This window comes from Pteropus vampyrus, unplaced genomic scaffold (assembly GCF_000151845.1).
Source record: "Pteropus vampyrus isolate Shadow unplaced genomic scaffold, Pvam_2.0 Scaffold435, whole genome shotgun sequence".
Lineage (NCBI taxonomy): Eukaryota > Metazoa > Chordata > Mammalia > Chiroptera > Pteropodidae > Pteropus > Pteropus vampyrus.
This window is the reverse complement of record NW_011889216.1, coordinates 377829-399356: the sequence shown is the minus strand read 5'-3', so window position 1 is coordinate 399356 and position 21528 is coordinate 377829. Positions and strand designations below refer to the sequence as shown.

At 42.0% G+C, this 21528-nt stretch overlaps 1 protein-coding gene across 4 annotated transcripts in view; it reads right to left on the bottom strand.

Moving 5' to 3' along the window:
• Positions 1-20675, bottom strand: part of RHBDL2 (rhomboid like 2) — a 40198-nt gene extending 19523 nt beyond the window's left edge. The window contains exons 1-4 of one of the 4 annotated variants that reach the window (XM_011381340.2): positions 20442-20572; positions 6373-6592; positions 3824-4090; positions 1163-1311 (exon numbers count right to left, since the gene is read on the bottom strand). In XM_011381340.2, coding sequence (XP_011379642.1) covers positions 1163-1311; positions 3824-4090; positions 6373-6408 — 452 coding nt within the window. In that variant the 5' untranslated portion in view covers positions 6409-6592; positions 20442-20572. Of the gene's footprint in view, positions 1-1162; positions 1312-3823; positions 4091-6372; positions 6593-6691; positions 6814-20441 lie in introns of those variants that run through there. The other 3 variants (XM_023523999.1, XM_023523998.1, XM_023524000.1) reach the window with 3 other exon arrangements.
• Between the last annotated feature and the right edge of the window lie 853 nt (positions 20676-21528).

Below are 21528 nucleotides of genomic sequence, written 5' to 3'. Positions count from 1 at the left end.
AGATTTTTTCATTACTTGCATCGAAAAACATTCCTAATTTATGCAACCCCATATGTGACATGTCCTACACAGCCTTGCATATTCTTTTTGAGTGCCTTAACGTGTGTCAATTATGTGAAAATTATGTTATAATCATTGTCTGATTTAATCACAGCAACCCTATGAGGTAGGTACTGTTACCCCATTTTACAGATGTGGAAACTGAGGCACAAAGAGATTAAGTAGCTACTGTATATTATAATATTATACTGCCTTGCATTATTAGTTAACTGTTCCCCCCTTACAATTTTAAATTCTTTGAGTGCAGGAGCCACAATTGCTTAGAACATACTTGTTAAATGGAAAACCAAAGTGTGGAAGTGTCCACAAAAACTGGGCAATTTTGCCCCTGACTTGTCAAGCCTCTGAGCCCCGCATCCTGCCATGGAATGCTATTTAGCCACAGGCTACAGTCATCCTTCAAGGTTCAGGGCTGGCTAGGTCACATAAAGTTGGCCTCATCTGAAACTCCAAAAGTCCACCACAGAGGTGGGGCCAGCAGCAAGTTGTCCACCGTCTGCAGTGGGCATGATGAATCATGGATTCTGAGCAAGGTCATAAAAGGCTATTAGCATTTAAGAACTACAAGCAAAAGTAAAAGGCAGACACTGCATCTCCTATTGTTTGTATTATTTTAGATGGATAATGGTATTTACATTCATCAAAATGTTCATGAATTAATTTTTTTAAGTGTGTGATAGGGCAGAGAGAGTGGGGAGTGATGTTTCATCTCTTAAAGGAAACATTTAACAATGTCAGACAACCAGGGGACATGTTTTTGATTTGGTAATGATTTGATCTTTTCTCATTAATATCTCTATGTAAATACTAGTATTAGGCAGTTATAATGCAATGTAAAGTACACTGGACTTGGAGTCAGCACTAATGGGGTGAGGTCCTAGCTCTCTGCAACTTAGCAGTGTGACAAGGAGCAAGTAACTACACCCCTTAAGCCTCAGACATAAAACGGCGAGAGTTACACCTGCCTCTAGGGTTGCTGTGAGGCTCAAACAAGATATAGACATGAAAGAACCTTATCAATGGTAAAGCACTGAACAAACGTTAAGGATTACAATTACTGATAGTCCCTTCTAACATCAGTGACTTAACTGTCATTCCTTACCCAGCATGTACCAGCATGTATGAGATAAATCTCCAGGCTTCCTCCCTCTTCGTAGGATTGTAGATAAATGGACTTTCCAAGATGCCTGTGTCCAAGGTGATCCACTGTTTCTGAGGCTTCCACACAGCATAGTAAATAAACACTGCCAGCTGACAGGGAGGGACAGACATGGATATTAACCACACCTTCTGCAGAGAGGCCCTCCTAAAGCCCATTGGGCACTACCTTTGTTTCAAATGGTTAGCTGTCAAGTGGGACACTCCGTAGCATGTGTTCAGAAGATGACAGAAATTACATTTCCCTGCCATATATTTGACCATATAATTGTGGTCATATCCTACTTCCTTAAGAAATTAGGAGCAGCCCTAGCCCAAACTGCAAAGACTCTTTCTTAACCTCTTTTTCCTCTTAAATACCCACTGCGCTCATCATTCTTGCCTCCACCATTTGGTCTTTCATTTACAACTTACTATGAAATTAAGTCACTGCTGGCTTCCAAAGAATAGAGTAGGGAAAGGGAAATATAGTAACTTTACAGTTGAGAAACCTGGCAAACACAACCTAAACCAAGTGATGAAGGCTAATGTCATCAGGGATATCAGGTGGAATGTCCTTTACTCTCTGATGCAATGTGAATGTGAAGAGAAGGGCATTTCACCTCTTTGGTGTTCTTCCCCCAAATCCATACCTCCAGTCTTATCATGAGAAAAACATCAGACAAATCCTACATTCTATAGGATACCTGGCCAGTACTACTCAAAACTAGCAAAGTCATGAAAAACAAAGACAAATTGAGAAACTGTCACAGATTAGAAGAGACTGGGAAGGCATGACACTTAATGCAATGTGACATCCTGCATTGGAGGGTACAGGAGGGACAGAAAGAGGATATTAATGGAAAAATTGGTAATTATCCAAACAAAGTCTGGAGTTTACTCAATAGTAATATACCAACACAAGTTTCTTAGTTTTGACAAATGTACTATGGAAATGTAAGATATTAACAGTGGGAGAAACTGTGTGAAGGGTGCATGGGAACTCTCTGTACAATCTTTGTAACTTTTCTATCAAGTTAAAATTATTCTAAATAAAAAATGTTTTGAAAATAATTTTTAGTAAAAAAGCTGCTCTTTCTGTGACAGGCAGGTATCTCAGCACCTGCCCCATAATCTTTCTGTGGAAAACTGCCTTGTCCATAGCACTCATTGTCTAAGCCATCATGTTGTGTACCATGTGACCATATCCCATTCTTGTCCACCGCCACCACGTGATGTGGACATGTGGCTAAAAGGAGAACACTAGATAGAATGCTGAAAAAAGCAGAAAGAATTCTTATGGCTTCCTAATTGCAGGTTGTCTCACAATAAAATCCCTTGAGAAAACTTAGAGCTATGCCTCTCCAATCAAAACAGCCTTGACAAAAGCTTCTCCCAGGAATCTTTACACGTTAGTCTTATCTTTATCTGAGCCATAAGAGGCTAGATCCCAGTGATAGTTCATTTTATGTGTTGACTGGGCTAGACCACAATACTCAGAAGGTATTTTTAGAGAAGATTAATGTTTAAATCCATAGACTTTGATTACCCTCCTTAATATGGGTGAGCCTTATCCAATCAGCTGAAGGCCATAATAGAACAAAGACTGATGCCCTCTGAGGAAAAGGGAATTTTGCCAGCAGACTGCCTTCAAATCCCAGCTGCAACTCTTATCCCGTAGGTCTCCAGTCTGCCTGCCCAACCTGTAGATTTTGAACTTGCCAAGCTTCCACAATGGCATGAGCCAATTCTTTAAATTAATACCTCTCTCTCAATATATGTGTAGATAGATAGATGATAGATAGGTAGATAGATAGATAGATAGATAGATAGATAGATAGATAGATAGATGTGCACATAAACACATCCTATTGGTTCTGTTTCTTCTAAAGAACCCTGACCAACACAGTCCCTGATAAGGAAGTTGAGGCATTGGTGGGAATTAAGAGGATTACATTAAGGACTTCCAAATGCCCTTGAAGTCCTCTGCCAATTTCTTTACGAGACTTCATGGTGTGGGAAAAAAAGCCTAAGTTTAATGAGGTTAGGAGAAGCCCAGTCCTGGCTCAGTCACTATGTATGTGACCTGGAGCAAGTTATTCCACATCTCCGGGCCTTGTACTCTCTTTGGGAAAACAAGAGGACTGACTGGATCTGAGTCTGAAAACACACTCATGCTGCCCATTGTAGACATCATTAGAGGATCCCATTTTTTTCCCACTAAGTTTTGGAGGCAGCCAATAACTCTTGTAAACATATGGCTCACCAGCCAATCTAAGTCAGTTCACGAAATCAAACCAATTTGCCGTCTCAAGAATATTTGGTTTCCAAAACCCCCACCAGCTAAAATGAAGTGAAGCCACTGAAGTTATAGTCACTGCCGGGCAGGGGACTTGTTTGAAAAATAACGCTTAACCTTTGACTAAAAGTAACTGGGAATATAGGAAAAACCTGGAGAGGGAACTCTGCAGAGGGTGAGGTTAAATTATGTGCATGCTGTACTTGCCACCCTCGAACTCTCTTCTCACACGTTTTCCAGTCTCTTACCTAGATCTGAGCTAAACCCCAGTTCATTTGCAGTTTCCCAATGGTACTCACACTAGTGCCCACCACCCAGCATGTTTACCTCAGCAATGCTAATGGAGATGATGAACACTGGAGGTGGGAGGCAGTTAGCTCTCTCCAAGTATGTTCTTCGGACATTTTCAGGAAGCATCCACTTTGAGACAATCCTGTGGACCTTTTTATTCTTGAAGGGATCTTTACCTTTTCCATCCTCTTTCATTTCCTTCTCTTCCTCCAGCTCTTCTTCTATGTCTCTACCCATATTCATATTCACATCCTCCATCTCCAAATCATGAGCAGCAGCCATCATCCTTGGTCCTACCTCCACCTGAAAGGGACATGAATATCAGGGAAAACCAAATGACCCTATAGTCTTCAGGCCATGGTTCTTTCCTGAGTTTTCTGGCATAATTATTGGTTTCCAAAGCCTTTACTGTATGTTAATAGAAGGCAACTGAAGACCTGCTGTGTGCCCAAATACTCATAATATCCCTATCCTCATCACCAGTGTGTAATTGTGACAAAGTGCTAGGGTCTTTCCAAACAAGGGACAAGGCTCCCAGGGGTCAATTCTGGTTTCATCTACTGCCACCACCCAAGCGGATGGACTGGAGCCTTGAAGTGGCAACACTACCTTGTATACCCCTTCCTTCCCCTCTGCCACTGACTTTCAAATCATCCATTAGTTTTGCCCCAAAGGTGATGTGTCTCAGAACCCAAACCATACATACTGCATAATTGAACTCAGTTTTGTCTAGCTTAACTGAGCAATCTCCTTTCCCCTCTTTGTTTCATCTTGCTTCATCTTACTCCTAGGTTTCTGATTCAGAATCAAGTCATTTATTAAGCATCTACTATGTATCAGGGACTATGCTGGGGACTGTCACATCTGTTGACTCACTGGATTCCCACAACAACCCCAGGAAGTAGGGATTTGTAGCTCCATTTATAGATAAAAGGCAGGTTCCCACCCATTTCCCAAAAACCGCATAATTTTGATAAACTTCAAACTTGCATCCTCTCTTTCGAAATTATCAGTATCCTTTCTAAAACATCACTGCTGCCTATTCTGCAACACACTTGAGTTAACGAGGCCATTCCCTCCTGGTTCTCCAGGTACAGCATCAGCACCCTTGCTGAAATCCATCTTCCTAATAACTTTAATTTTATTTAATTTTATTGACATAAAATTAACCGATAACTCTCTGACACCTAAAACTCTTGGCTGAGTTTCTACTAATTTCTACACCCAGTGTTCCCTTGAACTCAATCCTCAACATTCAGTCATTCGGACATTTATTCAACAAATGTTCATTGAAAACCTACTATGTATCAGGCCACCATCCCTATTCCAAAATGTTTATAATGTAATGGAAGTGACAGAGGTCAATAAAAATTACACAAATAATTATATAATTACAACAGTGCTAAGTGGTACCAGGCAGATACTAGGATATTGGGCAGCATGTCTACAACAGTGAGGCCTGATTTACACACTCTTTCTTCTCCCTGTGCCATGATGCTATCTGTCCTGTCCTTCTCCTTTTGGGTTGGTTCTGTTATTTTTTCACTCCTGGTTAAATTAAACTACTTAAATCACGCAATTGAAAGTTTCCATGATCAAAAAAGCTGGATGGTGGTGATGGTTGCTCAATGTAGATGTAGTTAACTCTACTGAAATGTACACTTAAAAATAGTTAAATGGTAAATTTTATGTTATGTGTATTTTACCACACACATACAAAAACTAAACAGTAACATTAAACTTTCAGGGTCATTGTGAAGACTAGATAGCGTATAATGTTTGTCACCAGTGTGCACTTAATAAATAGTATCTAATGCCACTGATGTTTTCAGCTTAGTTTAATGTATCTACACCTCCCAAATGACCCCAAAATAATTATTTTTTAAACCATGACATGTGGAGCCAGATGACTGAGATTAAAACAACTCTACAGCATATCAGCTGTAACCTTAGATCACTTAAATTCTCTGAGCCTCAAATTATATTTTTTAAATGGTTGTAAAATACACATGACATAAAATTAACCATTTTAATCATTTTAAACTGTACAATTCAGTGGCATTAAGTACATTTAAAATGTTGTGCAACCTTCACTACTATCTAATTCCAAAACTTCTTTGTCACCCATTCCTCCTCCTTCCAGCCCCTGGCAACCACTAATCTGCTTTCTGTCTCTATGGATTTTGCTATCCTGGTTGTCTCATTTAAATGGAATTGTACAATATATGGCCTTTTGTGTCTGGCTTCCTTCACTTAGTAAAAGTCTTCAAAGTTTATCATGTCGTAGCACGTGTCAGTATTCCATTCTTTTTTAGAGATGAATGATATTGCATTGCATAGAAAGATATACCACATTTTGTTTATCTATTTATCTCTTGAAGGCCATTGGCTTGTTTCTACCTTTTGGCTACTTTGAACAGAGCAGCTATGAACATTCCTGTGTAAGTTTTGTTTGAACAACTGTTTTCAATTATTTGGGGCATATACCTAGGAGTGGAATTGCTGGGTCATATGGTAATTCTACGTTTAACCTATTGAGAAATCCTCAGATTCCATTTTAGAGTGGGAATAATAATAGCACTTACCTGAACATTGTTGAGAAGATTTTTGAGAAAACGCATGTAAAGCACTCAGAATAGTATCTGGCACGTAGTAAACAGTCCATAATTGTTAGTTATGATTGGTTATGAATGGAAAGGTGGGTGTGTGGATAGATGGATGACTGGAAATCAAGTCAAATTCATTGTGTTTTCAAATGTATTTCATCAGGCAAGTTTCCACATTACAGTAGGTTAGAGTTTAAATCTAGGGAAGAAGAGAATTTTCCTTTCATTTTATTTTCCCCGGTGACTTTTCTGAAAGGCTTCTTCCTTCTCTCCCCCCATCTTCTACCCTCGCGCTCACCCAGACTTGCAGGGTCAGACGTTAAGTCCATAGACATAACTATTTTCTTAATTTTCCTTGGATATTGATGATTATTTCTAGCTTTTTGTCACTTCTCATAATTGGCAAGAAAGTGTGGATTTAAGATCAGCAGCTTTAAGCACAAATATTAAAGCACTTTTAAAATAAGTTCAGTTAGGGATGATTCACATAGTATTAATAAACCCTACTGTAAATTTTAACACCATATACGTTCATTTTATGAAGAAATAGAATTCCACATTGTTAACAATACAACTTTATATCTATAAAAGACACTAGAAAAGTGAGGTGTACGTTCTCCCTCAATTTTCTCTTTTCTCCCAATTTCAAAATTTCCAGAAATTTTCAAGCCCAATATTTTAGATATTTTAATGAAATACATTTCCTGTGCTGCAAAGATATCGGACCCACTGGGTTTCTCTGAGACTCACTGCTGTCTGCTCTCTTCTTGGCATGTACAGTAAAGGGATCCGACATGTAGTTCCAGCTACTTTAGGCTCTAACAGATGAGTGCGTTGGTAGCGACTGCAGCATTTTCTTTTTACCTCTCAGTCAATCACTGTCACACTCTGACTTCTATACCTGTCTGTGTGCCTTGCTCCCTGAGAACAGGAGCCTCTCCCTGCTTCATCTTATCTTCAGCATCCGGTACTGGATGTTCACAGGTGCTGCTTCTAGTCACTGACATGCCCCATCTTTCTCACTCCTATTTATCTTCTGCTCCCACTCCTGAATTTCTGAGCACAATTCACCACCTTGAAAACATGACCGAACACATTGGCAACAAAGAAATAAACTGATCCATATTTCTGATGGTGTGTGGAAATAGGTGCAGTTTATGAAGTGTAAGTGGCCTTTTTGGAAGGCAATTGGGCAGTATCTATAAAGTATGAAAAGCATTTACCTTTTAATAGAAGCACACTACTTCTAGAAATCTATCCTACAAATGAATTTGAGCAAGTACACAAGGCATATTTCAAAGAAGTTCTGGACAGAACCATTAGAGCAGTAAAAAATTACAAAGAACCAAATGTACTTTAATCAAGTCGTCGCATTTTCTGACAGTTCTAATTCTTAGGTAGTTCTTCCTTATTCTGTGTTGAAATTTGCTCACCAGCACTTCTGCTCGTGGGTCGAAAGTTTCCTAAGGCTTCACAAAGCGAGTCTAATCTAAGGTCATGTCATTAATTTTGTCCCTGCGTGCGTGTGGCCTCTGTAGGTCAAAGTTGGGATGGAGTGTCTGAAAACTTCGTATTACCAGGATTTGGGGAGGTCCAACTGAATAGGGCAGGAGTCTCAAAACAAGTCAGCCATGATCACAACTTCGCAGAGTTATAAAAGCATCAACAGCTATCAGCTTATTTATTTGGCCACTCTCATCACAGTGTTACTCATTGAGTGGAATTATTTACTGCACTGGTGGTACTTTCTTACTAAGCAAAGATCATGCAGGTTTCTTGAGCTTTCTTTAATATTGGCTTGATGTTTTTGCTTCACCTCCTACCTCTTATCTGTAGCAAGTGGCTGCCTACTCTTTGTTGAAATCACACACACACACACACACACACACACACACACACACACCCCAAAATGGGATAGCATTGCTGTGAAATGTTCTCATCCTACTAGTAGGGACCAGCAGGCTTAGATTTTTAGAAAGAATGTTGGAGTTATAGAAAAGACTCATAGCCTTCTGGTTAAAGATGGAGCTGTTCTCCCTGCACTGCAAGAACCAAACATCTTCCTTCCCCTCATGGCCGGCAAGTATTCTTCAGAAGAGGAAAAGAGGAATGAACTTCCCTACTTCCTGACTTATCTGCTAGAAGCATTGTTTGTGTTATGAATCATGGCACCTGTGTGTTGGCCAAGGGTTGGGAAGGGCAGGGCTGTGCTCATTTACCCAGAATAGCCGTCCACCCTTAAAAAAAACTGGAATATAAATTTTCATAAGGAGATTTACAGAGGAGACTCTTAACATCAGCAAGGGATTGTTCCAAAGACCTCTCAGGTGTCCTCATTCACTATATGCCACATAGCGTCTCTCACAATTATGCTGTAAATTAGAGTAAGAAAGTTTTAAGTGATTCTGTTTCAGAACCTAAATCATTCTTGAATGCCAAAGTAAAGTTATTTATAAAATTTGTCATTTGAGGAGAATTAACCATGTTCAACGCTTTGCACCTGAGGTCCCAAAGAAGAAAAGAAAAGGAAAACTTGTGTCTCTTTTTATCTTTTGGTAGTTTAATCTCTATCAAAGAACAGTTTCTGCACTGGGTGAAGCACTCACTACAACCACTTCCCAAGAACTTTTCCTTGTACCTGTGTGACCCACATGGCGATCTATTGATATCAGAGATCCTAGACACCACCAAATTTGCTATTCCATGACAATTTATCCAAAACTTCTCTTTATGGCAAAAAAAAAAAAAAAGTCACTTTCTTTTCATTTCTCTCTCTGGCACTATCAAGTGATTTCTTTTTATGAGTCATTTCTACTCCAACAAGAAACAAAGATTTTAATCACTGCATGCAGGTTACTTAAAGGCTATCACTAGTAGAGAATATACAGTTAAGTCATGCAAGATATCAAGGTGCAACAGTAGGCCTAGCTCACTAACTGGTAAATGACTGACACAGGAAAAGCCAGTCTTTCAAGTCACATTCATTTACAATGGGTTTTGAGGGTAGTTAATGAAATAAGAAAGCTGTAAGTTTGAATCTGCAAATGTTAAGGACTAACAGTGTATTCTTTTGATAATGCCTATGTAGTGATCGTTTGTCAATTTTCTTGGAGAATTCCTCATCCTATGAATCTTGGTGGGCAGCAGGGACCACTTCCCACTACAGAAGCTAAAAATTACCAACACTCACTTTCCTAGGTCTCTAGACAGCTAAGGCTCAGATATGTGACTTCAGCTTGACCCGGCAGCTGGATTTGCTTAGGATTTTTGATGCTACAGCTGGAGATGGGGGAAATTCTTTACATAGTTCATTGTAAAGCAGTAGCAGCAATATCTAGTATCCAACCTTTGCCATTGGGATCAGTGTGGCATCCAGCATCCAGTGCTAGCGGTGTCTTTGATGATGGCCGCAGCAGTGAGCATACAGCAACAACAATGAGGCTGTCTTTGCCTACCTGGCTCTGTGATGTGATTTGTGCATAGTTCTAGGTGCTGGGTCTCCCTTTGTGTCTGCTTATTTCCCAAACCTTGTTTCTACAGCCTTCTAGTGATTTTATAGTCTACCTGTGATATTATGATATACTAAGAAATAAATATTTGGTTTTCATTACCAGTTCCTGGCACAGAGTTTCTAAAATCCTTGGAATTTCCTGAGTGATAAGTGTGAGAGAAGCATCTTTTGTTATTTATAATAAGCCCCTCTCAACTATACTAGAGTTTATGCTAACAAAGTGACATTTGGCAGATGGGAGCCGGTTGCCAAAGGAAACAACCATGTGATTAGAGGCTTGGAACTTTCAGTCCCCACCTCTGGGTAAGGGAGAGGGCTAAAGATTGAGTTTCATCACCAATCATCAGTAATTTAATCAATCACGCCTATGTAATGGAACCTTCATTAAAACCCTAAACAAAGAGATTTGGAGCGCTTACATGTTGGTGAACATATCAAGGTGCTGGAAGGATGGCATACCCAGAGAGGGCGTGGAAGCTCCACATTCCTTCCCAGGTACCTTGCCGTATGCATCTCTTCCATTTGGCTGTGCCTGGGCTGTATCCTTTGCAGTGAACTGGTAATAGTAAGGAAAGTCATCTCCTGAGTTGTGTGAGCTGCTCTAGCAAATTATTGAACCTGAGAAAGGGAACATAGAAACCCTCAATGTATAATCAGAAGTGCTGGAAACCCAGACTTGCAATTGGCATCTGAAGTGGGGAGCAGTCTTGTGAGACTGAGCCCTTCATCTGTGGGGCAGTTAAGCATCAGAATTGCTTGTCATAGAAAACTCACATTTGGTGCCAGAAGTGTGAGTAGGAGTAGAGAAATAGTTTTCCTTTCACTACCCAGTGTCCTTTCAATAACATTTATTTACTGATATAATCAGCCAGAATCAGTTTCTGTCCCTTGCAACCAAGAACCTAACTAACACACCTGAATAGCCAGGAAACTCTTTGAAACTTTATTTGGGGTCTTCCTGTTACAAGTAAACTCATTTCCTGTTCTGTGTTTGGGAGACATAGTGTAAGGAGAGCACAGAACCAGTAGACCTATTTTCTGGTCTAGACTCTTCCATTTCCTGGTTATGCGACCTGGAACAAATCCTTCCCCAGTTCTGAGCAACAGTTCTCTCACATGCACAGTGAACAGTCTGTACTAGACCATTAAAAGCTATGCTTTAGAATCCCTTCAGGAACTTCTTTTTCAACATCTGTTTTCATACAGATTCCTCATCCCCATTTCTGAAGAAACTAATTTAATAGATTTAGTAGATCCCTGACAAGTATACCAATGAAGTGGAGGCAGCAGCACCTTTGAGAATCATAAACTAAGGATCTCCAAGGTCCACTCCATCTCACATACTCTCACCTTCCAATGGAAGACAAAGACAGTTTTATTGCTGTATTCCTTGTGCCCAAAAGTTTCCTGGCACACAGGTGTTCAGAAAGTACTTGTATCTGAGTAAAGGGTAAACAGAAATTCTCTGCAACTTTTCCGTAAATCTAAAATTATTCCAAAAGAAAAAGCTTATTTAAAAGAATACTGGAAAGAAGGAAGGAGGGAAGGAGGAGGGAGCGGGCAGGAAGGAATTTTACCCACACCACATAAACCGTTACATCATTGCATGTTGAAAAGCACCTCCCACCACCCTTTTCTTCTGCACATACATCCCACCCCCACCCCACCCCATTATCGCTCCGCCATCATTGAGCTGTCAGCGGTGACCTGTGGAATCATTATGCTATAATGGCTACAAAAGGGCTCGTGGCCTGTCTTTGAGGACCACCATTCCTTGTGCTTGGAACTGTAAAGATCTGAGTTCTACTCCCAGCATTCATGCTTAATTTCACTGGCCCTCAGTTTCCTCAGCTATAAAATAGAGCTCTTCTCTCCCGTGGTTATCTTACAAGATTATTCTCATTAATTTTCACAACAACCTCGTAGGTAGGATGATAATGTCCCCATTTTATAGATAAGGAAACTCAGGCCTCCAGAGAATTTGATCAAGGTCCTGCAGCCAGTGAGGGGAGGGCTCAGAGATGAGCCTAGGACATCTGACTCCAAAAGCTCCACATGGTCCTCTGCCCTTTGATTTCTACACACCAAGTGTTAAAGAAGTGTACATCTTTATTTCGATTATTTCCATTCCATCCTTCCCTCTACCCCTACTCTCCCTCTTCTTCATCCAGCTCCCCAAACTGACCCAAACTAGACCTTAGGAGTTCCCAGAGCTATAGAAGAATTGGCAGGTCATCAAGCCTTGGGGATGGGGCTGGGAATCCCCACCACTCCCGTGTCTGCCACAAGGAGTCGGGGTGGAGACAGGCGTCCCAGAAAGGAAGGATTTGCCTCTCTAAGAACCCAAAGGACTAAGTCAGGCTCACCTTCTCCTCTTCACCTCACTCAGGAGAACACTGGCCACCACCTTAGACAACTCCTCTCAGGCAGAAGAAATTTTAGATCATTAGCTTGTGCTGCTTTCCTAGCTGCATTCAAACAAGTAGTTTCTAAATATCTGAATTGTTTTTTTAAACAGCTGGCCACATTCATTTATCGGTACCAGGCGGGCCCCTGCCGAGGTTGAGTGCAGCCTTGATGTGGCCTGGGAGCGCAGGAGGCTGGGCAGCAGGCTGTGCTGGGTGTGCCCAATTGCTGCCCAGCTGGGCCTGGCAGGAAGGCTTTTGGTGGTGTTGCTAGGCAACCTGGGTAATTGGAGAGGCCACGGATTGGGCTTCTGGGCCACAAAGATTAAGAGCCTCCTTCATCATACTGCAAACCATCATTATTCCCAGTTCCAGAGGCCTACAGCAATCTCTGTGGTTATAGCCTGAAAGAGTGCTTTTTTAGCTACACAAATTAAGAACCAGCTTTTCAATATTATGGGTTAGTGGCTGTGGTTGTTTCTTTTTGCTACGTCTTTGAGGGTACACTTGGAATAAATAGGCAAAAGATCTAAAAACATAAAATGCCTTCACAAACCCTCTTTTCCAAAAGTTTTCCTTCTTCCTGAAGCAAAGCAGCTTGCCCTCAATTGTGAGGGCAACTCAGGTAGGGACACTCTGCTCCCTGAAGTCTCTGCATGCCCACAATGTGTTAAAAGCTTCTTTGGAATCCCACAACTGTGGCCGTGGTTCAGGGTGGAGGGACCAGGGTCTTGGTCATGTGCAAGGCCACTCAGCACAATAGTTTCTTTGTGTCTCTCCCATTCCAAGACAATCACAATATCTCTTCTTCCCAGTCTACAGAACCATTTTCACTTATACTATTTCAGTGGATCCTCCCAGCTGTCTTGGGACCAAGACGTCATTATTATTCCTTTTTACAGATGAACAACCAAGGCAAAAAGAGGCACCTATGATTACATACCTAGTCACAGCAAAGCTAGGGCACCAACCCATTTTTCTGAGGCCAGATCCTAGGCTCTCTACTACGCCACACTGCCTCCCCACGGAGCTATTTAAGATATTACATATATTTTACTACCCTATTACAATATGAAAAATACTAATAATAATACACACTGGTACAGAGACAAAGAACTTCATCCTGTATCTCATACCATCCTCAACATATCTTCCTTGTTGATTGCAGTCGGGCTTCAAAGCTGCCTCATGTACACTGAGGAATACAGTCCAGAAGAATTCTCAAAGATGGACACACTATTTAACTTTGTGAACAGACCTAGCACACAAGAACACAGAGCTGAAGGAAAACCCTGACCCTGAGCCATCTCCTCCTTAATTCCAGAACTTGACTCTGATAGCATATTATGACTCTACGTTAGTCCCTTCAGTAAGGAGGCAGAATCATTGCTTTGATTAGATATTTGTAGGTGTTTTTTCAAAACTCTTTCACTGCCTCATCTACAGTGTTTCTTAAATAGTGGTCCATTGATCATGACCAACTGTGCCAGTTTGCATGGAACTAAGGATTTCTTGGGATGTGGACAGTTCTGGACAAACTGAGGATAGTTAGTCACCATATCATAGACCAACTATATCAAAATCATCTGGGAATGTCAGGCAAAGACAATTGGTTCTAATCTTAGGGCGGTGGTTCTTAACCCTGACTACACATCAGAATTGTCTGAAAATACTGTTAAAAAGTATTGACATCTGAGCTTACCCTAGATCAATGGAATCGGAGTCTCTGGAACGAGGGCCTGGGTATCAGTATTTTTTAATGTGCAGCCAAAACTAAAAATTCCTCCCCTAGAAATCTGAATTCAGAGAGTCTGCTCAGGGGTCTTGCCCAGGAATCTGCATGCCTTTTTAACAGCTCCCCAGGGGGTTCTTATGTACACCCCAGTTTGATAACTAATGAATTCTTACATGATGTGTGCATTCATTGGACAAGCATTTCCTAAATGCCCTGTATATGTTAGGCTCTGGAAACACAAGGAAAAAAGCAAAACAAAACGAAACAAAAAAAACAGCCACCTCCTGTTCCCCAGGCTCTCTCTATCCAGTGAGAAATAAAGACCTACAAATTGTTCCAATATAGAATACAGCAATTTAGATTTTAAAATGGGTCAGCATCATCAGGGTGGTTATAGTTACTCAGTTCCCAGAAGCCCAGTGTTGTAGATTAAAGACGAAACATGTTATTTGCCATTCCTCCCACTAAAAGATGGGGTTTGTCCTTCCCTTCCTTACAATTAGGCCAGCCTTATGACTAGTTTTGACCAATGATACATGGCAGAAGTAGTGCTGGGTACCTCTCAAGGCCAGGCCTCAAGAGATCTCAGCCCCCACTTTTGTTCCTCTTAGAATTCTCCTCCCTTTGTGAAGTCTGACACCATATAAGAGGGTTGACTATTTGAGGCTACTTTGCTATGAGGAAGTCCAAGCTACTCGCATGGAGAGATTGGCCGCATAGAAGAGCACCAAGATGCCAGACCTATGAATGAAGCCTTCTTGGATCTTCCAGCTCAGCTCATCCACTAACTGAATACAGATGTTCCTTGACTTACAATAGGGTTACATCTGACAAACCCAATGTAAGTTGAAAATATAGTAAGTTGAAAATATAGTAAGTAGAAAATGGATTTATTACACCTAACCTACTGAACATCATAGCTTAGCCTAGCCTACCTTAAAGTGCTCATGCTACTTACGTTAGCCTGCAGTTCAGCAAAATCATCTCACTGCCACCACCCAGGATCACAAGAGAACACTGTATGTACTCCATATCACTAGCCCAGGAAAAGATCAAAATTCAAAGTACAGTTTCTACTGAGTGCATATCTCTTTCCCACAACCGTAAAGTCGAAAAATCATTAAGTTGAACCATCGTAAGTCAGAAACAACCAAGTGAATGACCCCAGCTGACACCACATAGAGCAGAGGAACTGAAAAGAATCATGACAAAATGAAATGGTTGTTGTTTTAGACTAAGTTTTGAGGTGGTTTGTTATACAGCCATAGCTACCAACACACCTCCTCGGAACTAGAAGATAGAATGACATCCCATGCCATTCTGCCTTCCCACAAACACTGTTCATCTTCATATCCCTCCATAAAGGAGATGCAGACGTCTCACTTGAAATAGACTCTCAATTAGTCTCCATCTGTTTCCACTCCTGCCCCCTCCAAAACAAAACACAACACACTGTAAATCAGAATATATGACTGATTAAAATTCTTCAATGGTTTCCCATCATCTTCATAAAAACAGTATCCTTACCATTGCTGATAAGGACTTGCATGACCTGGCTCCTGCTTCTTTGTGGAATCCTACCAGTCTCACCCAACATCTCTAGGCTGCATACCACAGGGCCTTCTTTCTGTCCCAGGAACATACCACACTGTCCAGGCTCACGGTCTTTGCACTTGCCGTTCCCTCTACCTAACTCCTTCTCCTCTGTCCCTCACACACACACCAACACATATACACGAGGCTAGCTCCTTCATAACAAATAACACCTCCCTAGGAAGTCTTTCCTAATAAACCATCATGTAAATGAAGAAGGAAAGAAGATGGAAGTATAGAGTAGTAGAGAGAACACTAAAATAACGGCAGTTGGAAAACCCCGCTTGTTGCTCCAATTCTGCCCCTGCTCACCTATGGACGAGCCACTTCACCTCACCTGATCAGAATCCTCATCCCCACCAAGATGCATATGGCCAGTGATGTTATGTGCGCCATATACTAGAAGTCTTCACTTTTTTGTTCATGAGCCCTCATAAGAATTTTGAAAAAGCTATGACCCTCTCATACATTTTTAAGTTAATAACTAAAATTATTTTTCTCAAGTTAAAATTCATTCCAAGGCAGAATTTTCTGGCACAGTCTTTATTAGAGACATGCTTTAGATATATTTTCACCCAAACTTGGAAGCTAAGATTTAGTTTTTCAGTTTACGGAAATTGTCAATGAAAGAAACATCCAAACCTATAGGGAATTTTTATGAGTTTATCTGAGCCAAACTGACAATTGCTGGGAAGCAAAATCTCAATGGATTGAGAAAGTGCTCCCCAAAATGGCAATTTTGCAGCTTATTTTATATGTTAGAATCAAAAGGGGAGACATAAAGGGGATTACATAAAATCCATTGGTTTAGATTAAGGGGGTGGGAAAAAGCAAAGTGGGGTAAAATCTATAAGACTGGATAAAAAGTAAAATAGACACATACTTCTTTTACAGTGGTGGGTACAGGATAATTAATAATTAATATTTACAGCACATAAAAATGGTATAAAGGTAACAAGATAACAATGAGGGGTTTTGTAGTCTCATGCTCTAGTGCAGGGGTCCCCAACCCCTGGGCCATAGACCAGTACTGGTCCATGGCCTGTTAGGAACCGGGCCGCACAGCAGGAGGTGAGTGGCGAGAAGCAAGCGAAGCTTCATCTATATCTGCAGCCGCTTCCTAGCACTAGCATCACTGCCTCAGCTCCACCTCAGATCATCAGGCATTAGATTCTCATAGGAGCACCAGTCCCTGGTGTCAAAAAGGTTGGGGACCACTGCTCTAATGCAATAGGTGTGTCCTGAGGGGTCTGGAAAAGGAAAGTATGATGACATTTCAAAGGTGTGTTATCTTAGATGCAAAAAGACAATAGATAAGCTCACTTAAAGTGAAAATTGACTTTGGTCAACAAAGCTACAGTTCTAAGATGTGACTATGTGTCATGGCCCACTTTTCATTAAAAATGTTTATGCTTAGACCATCCTATGTAGTTACTTTCAGTCTCTGAGTTTGTAGGGCCGCCCATGCTGGCCTCCCCTGAGCTTGGTCAGATTTAGAATATGGCTCCTCTTTGATCCACAAAATTGTCTACCATATAATCCAATTGTCAAAGGCAGTCCTCCCTATCAAATCAATCAACCAAACCAGAATATTTCTGACTGTAAGAAAATCCACCTTCATTTCTAAAAATTTCTATAAATGAGTTCATTTGCATCCCCATGACAACAAGCTCAAGTCCCACAGTTCTAATTTTATAATACATAGATAAAGAGCTAGAGCACTTTTGTTTAAGATAGAGAAGCATAATGGTTACGAGCACACATTATAGAGGAAAGGTACAGAGATCAAGTCCTGATTTTGCCACTTAATAGCTCTGTGACCTTGGGCAACTTATTAAATAAACCTCTGGGTGCCTTGGGAACCTCATCTGTAAAAACAGCATACGTATTTACTTTATAGATCTGATATGAGTATTAAACAAGTTTATTATGCTATAAAACCTTTAGGATAGTGCCAGGCACATAATTAGCATTAAACAATCCCCAAGAAACGTACCGTAGAAAGATTCAGGGAGGATCTAGTAAAGAGAAGGGAAATAATGAAAGCAGAGTTGAAAAGGAGAACTTAAAAAAATCCAGATAAGCAGATTGCTTTCAGGAAAGAGTACCCGTGGAATTTGACAATCTGGAAACTGATTCCCCTAAAGCTATCCATGTCCACATTCCCCCAGTTCCAGGGCACTGGTGTATTCAACACAAACTCCCTGGGCACATTCGGAGCTTGATATAATTCCTGGTGTCCCAACTAAAACTCCATCTCTTTCTATTTAACTTAAGAAAGAGCAAGAATTGTAGATTAGTAAGCAATATATCCCTGAATTTGCTCCAGGTTGTACAAATGTAAATCATTCATAAATTTTAGTACTTTTATTAGGAAGAATAGATTAGCTGCAACCCAGCATATAGCTGAGGCCAAGAGCCCATAGATCAGGACATGGGACCATTCAGGAGGCCGGCCCTTCCTGAACCATCTTAAAGCCCTAAAAAGGAAGGATTATTTCCTCAGACAGATAGGGACCCCATCAGGCTTAGAGACCTTGGTGTCATCTCCTCCACCCCTATGCATCAACCACATTTCTGAAACATAAATCAGATGTTCACCCTTTGCTAAATCCCTCCAATAGTTACCCAATGCCCTTGATAAAATATCTAGGTTCCAAAGCAAGGCACATAAGGACCTCACGACCTGAGTCTTGCCTATTTATACAGTCTCATTTCTTGCCATGCCTCCATATACACCCTATACTTCAGCCATACTGAGCCCCCAAGCAATTCCAGCTCTCTCTCTCTGCTAGGCCTTTTCACATACCTCCCTCTACTAGAATACCTTCCTTCCCCAATTTGTTCTCCTGGTGAAGTCCTAACACCCACTTCAAGGCTCTGTCCTAAACACCTCCTCTGTAAAGCCACATTGAGCATCTACCATGTGCCTGCCATTGCACTGGGCACTAGATACAGTGGAGAACAAAGCAGACACGGCAAAATTAAATGCCCCTCTTAGTTCTCTCAGCAAACTGTTCCTGTCTAAGGTACTGTTGTCATCTTTATATTACCACCATCTTCTCCACAAAGGCTGTGAGCACCCTGAGAATAGGACTCCTGTTTTATTCATCTTCAAATCCCTATTATGGAGCCCATGAAATGCATCTAAAATATTTGCTGGATTCATTAACTCACAAAGGATTCATCAAACATTTTTATACCAAGGACATACAAGTTACTGCTTATACAACCATGAACCAACAGACACTGTCCCTGCCCTCTTGGGACCAACAGAGCACTTGATTGAATAAATAATGTATGAATGAGTGAATGAATTAATGAATCAGAAAAGGAATGTGCTCCTCCCCACTCAGATGAAGCATGCCAGAGCAGAGACGTACAGGAAGTACGAAGCCAGTGTCTAGGAAGTTGGAGATTGATGATATCCTTTTGTTCTGTCTGATATAGAGAAAATTATTAGCCATGTGACCTTAGGCAAGTCCTTTAACCTGTGCGTATCTTCATTTCTTCATTTGTAAAATAAGGATAATAATATAACAGGGCTATGATTAAATAAAATAATGCATTTAAAAGCAGAGTTGTTTTTTGGAACTTGTAGTTCCCACCATTTGCTCAGTGTGAGTGCACAGATTTAGAAACACAATAGTATAGCCTGTAGGGGACAACATCTCCCTCCAGCTCCAGGTCCCGGCCCTGACCTCTACTTCAGACTCCCAGGAGGCTCCTTCCTTGTTGAGCCTCATCCCGCCCCACCCCCCCCTTCTTGGCCTCTGTTTCTTCACAGTGCAGTTCTGTGCTTTTAAGGCCAGGGGTTGTCTTATATATCTTTATAAGCCTACGGGAGGTGGTGGTCAAGGAGAGACGCAGTAGGAAGGGAGCCAAAGAAGAAGAGAAGAGCACAGATGCATATTGAGGCCCCATTATGTGCTGGCTTGATATCGACATGCATTGTCTCACGTAATCTTCATAATAATACCGCTTGCAGATGAGGAAACTGGGGCTCAGGAAGAGAACAGGAGAGGTGGGATATGAAACCAAGTGTCTCTGCGACTCTAAAAAAATGTTCCTTTATGCCACATTGCCCACCAACTTATAGATGATCATTAAACATCTGTTTAATAAGTTTCAGTTTTCTTATTCCCAGGTAGAGCAGAAATCGTATGTTCCCCTACCCCAGAAAATCCAGATACATGTTCAAACAATGATGAATAAACGAATGGATAATAACAAATCAATGAATGAATGAATGAATGAATGAATGATATCCTTCATATGCGCCGTACCAGGAAGAAGGAAACAAATAACCCTGGGGAGGTGAAATACAGGAAGAAAGCAGAGACTGTCTTCCCTGGCTGTGGTCTCCAGGGCGCTGGATAGGGGCAGAAAACAAGCCACCCAGGAGAACTAGGAACGAGCTCTGTTGGAGGGAAGGAAACACTGGGAGGCAGGAGTTGGGGGGTAGCTTACCGGGGAGAATGCGATGAAGGGAAAAGAAGACCAGGGCAAGGAAGCAGAAGAGCATTACCTGGCCCCCACCTTGTTCCTGGGGAGAAGCCAAGAAACAGCCCCCTGACTTGTGGCCTAACATTTTGCCAAGTTTAAAAAGAAAGTTACAAGATCCCAAACGGCCACTTCTCGAGGCTACTTCAAAAGGGAGGTTGCCAAGGAAGCACCCTACAAGTCAGTCTCCTTCCCGAACTAGCCCTGGCCTGCCTCCCTTCCTGCCCCTATGCTTCCTGCCACCAACTCCCTTGTCCCCAAAGGGGACCCCCTCCACCCGCTCCCAGCTCCCACAGCTTACCTCCTTCCCTCTGGAGGCCAAAGGCGTCCCAGACAGGACTGGCTGGCTGCTCTCCTCCTTCCAGGCGTTCTGGGCCAGGGGGCTGCCTCTACTACCCTGCCGTTCCCGCCTAGACGGGCGCTCCTTGGCCCCTCCCAGAACTAAATTTGCCGGACAGGTTCCCAGCAGTCTGCACTGGGGGAGGGAGCCTGAGGAAATCCCCTCCCAGCCTTGAGCGGGGCTGAGCCAGCCAGCCCTGGCAGTCTCACTCCTGGGCTGGCCCTGGATGAATGAGTCCTCCCCCTCCTCCTGCCTGGGCCTGAGCCAGGGAGCCTGTGACAGCCTCTCTGCTCTTTCTCCGTAGTGGAGGCACTGAACTCCATTCCTCCTCCAAGTCCTACCCTCCTGCTCTATGTCTGGGTCTTCTGCCTTCTATTCTCAGCTCTCTGGGAAAAGACCTTAGCAGGGTGGTCTCTATCACTCTGCATCTGGTTGTGCTCTGGAGGGAAGCCAGATGCAATAGATGCTTAGAGGATAGCACTGTGAGGCTTAGTGACTATGGGAAGAGTTTACCCTCTCATGACCTAATTATCTCCCAAAGGCATCATCTCTAAATATCATCACATTGGGGGGTAGGGCTTCAACATACAGATTGGGGCTGTAAGGGACACAGTTCAGTCCATAGCACTATCTGCCAAAGGCAAGACTCAGGTCCCTTAAAAGTAAATGAGAACTGGAGGGGACGAAACAAGTAGGGTGAAGGAGAGCAGGAGGCTGGGAGATGCCTGAAGCAGGAGAGAGGGGCAGCTGAGGTGTTTTGTGGGGAGCTCATACCTACGTATGACGTCAGTGCACCCCACCCCTATTTTCTAGCTAAAGTAGGTGATAAGGTCACCTGCTAGGAGTTGGAGGGATCAAGATTGGGTGAGAGATTGAAGGAAATAGTCAAATATTTGAAAAACAGCTAGGAGGAGAGAAAAACGACCAAAGTAATGTAGAGGTTCGCCGAGGGGTGACCAGATCCCAATCAGATCCACAAGGAGGCAGGAGTGAGAGGTTCCCCCAGAAAGTGAGAAAGTGAGAAAAGCAGGTCCTGTCCCAGGTGATA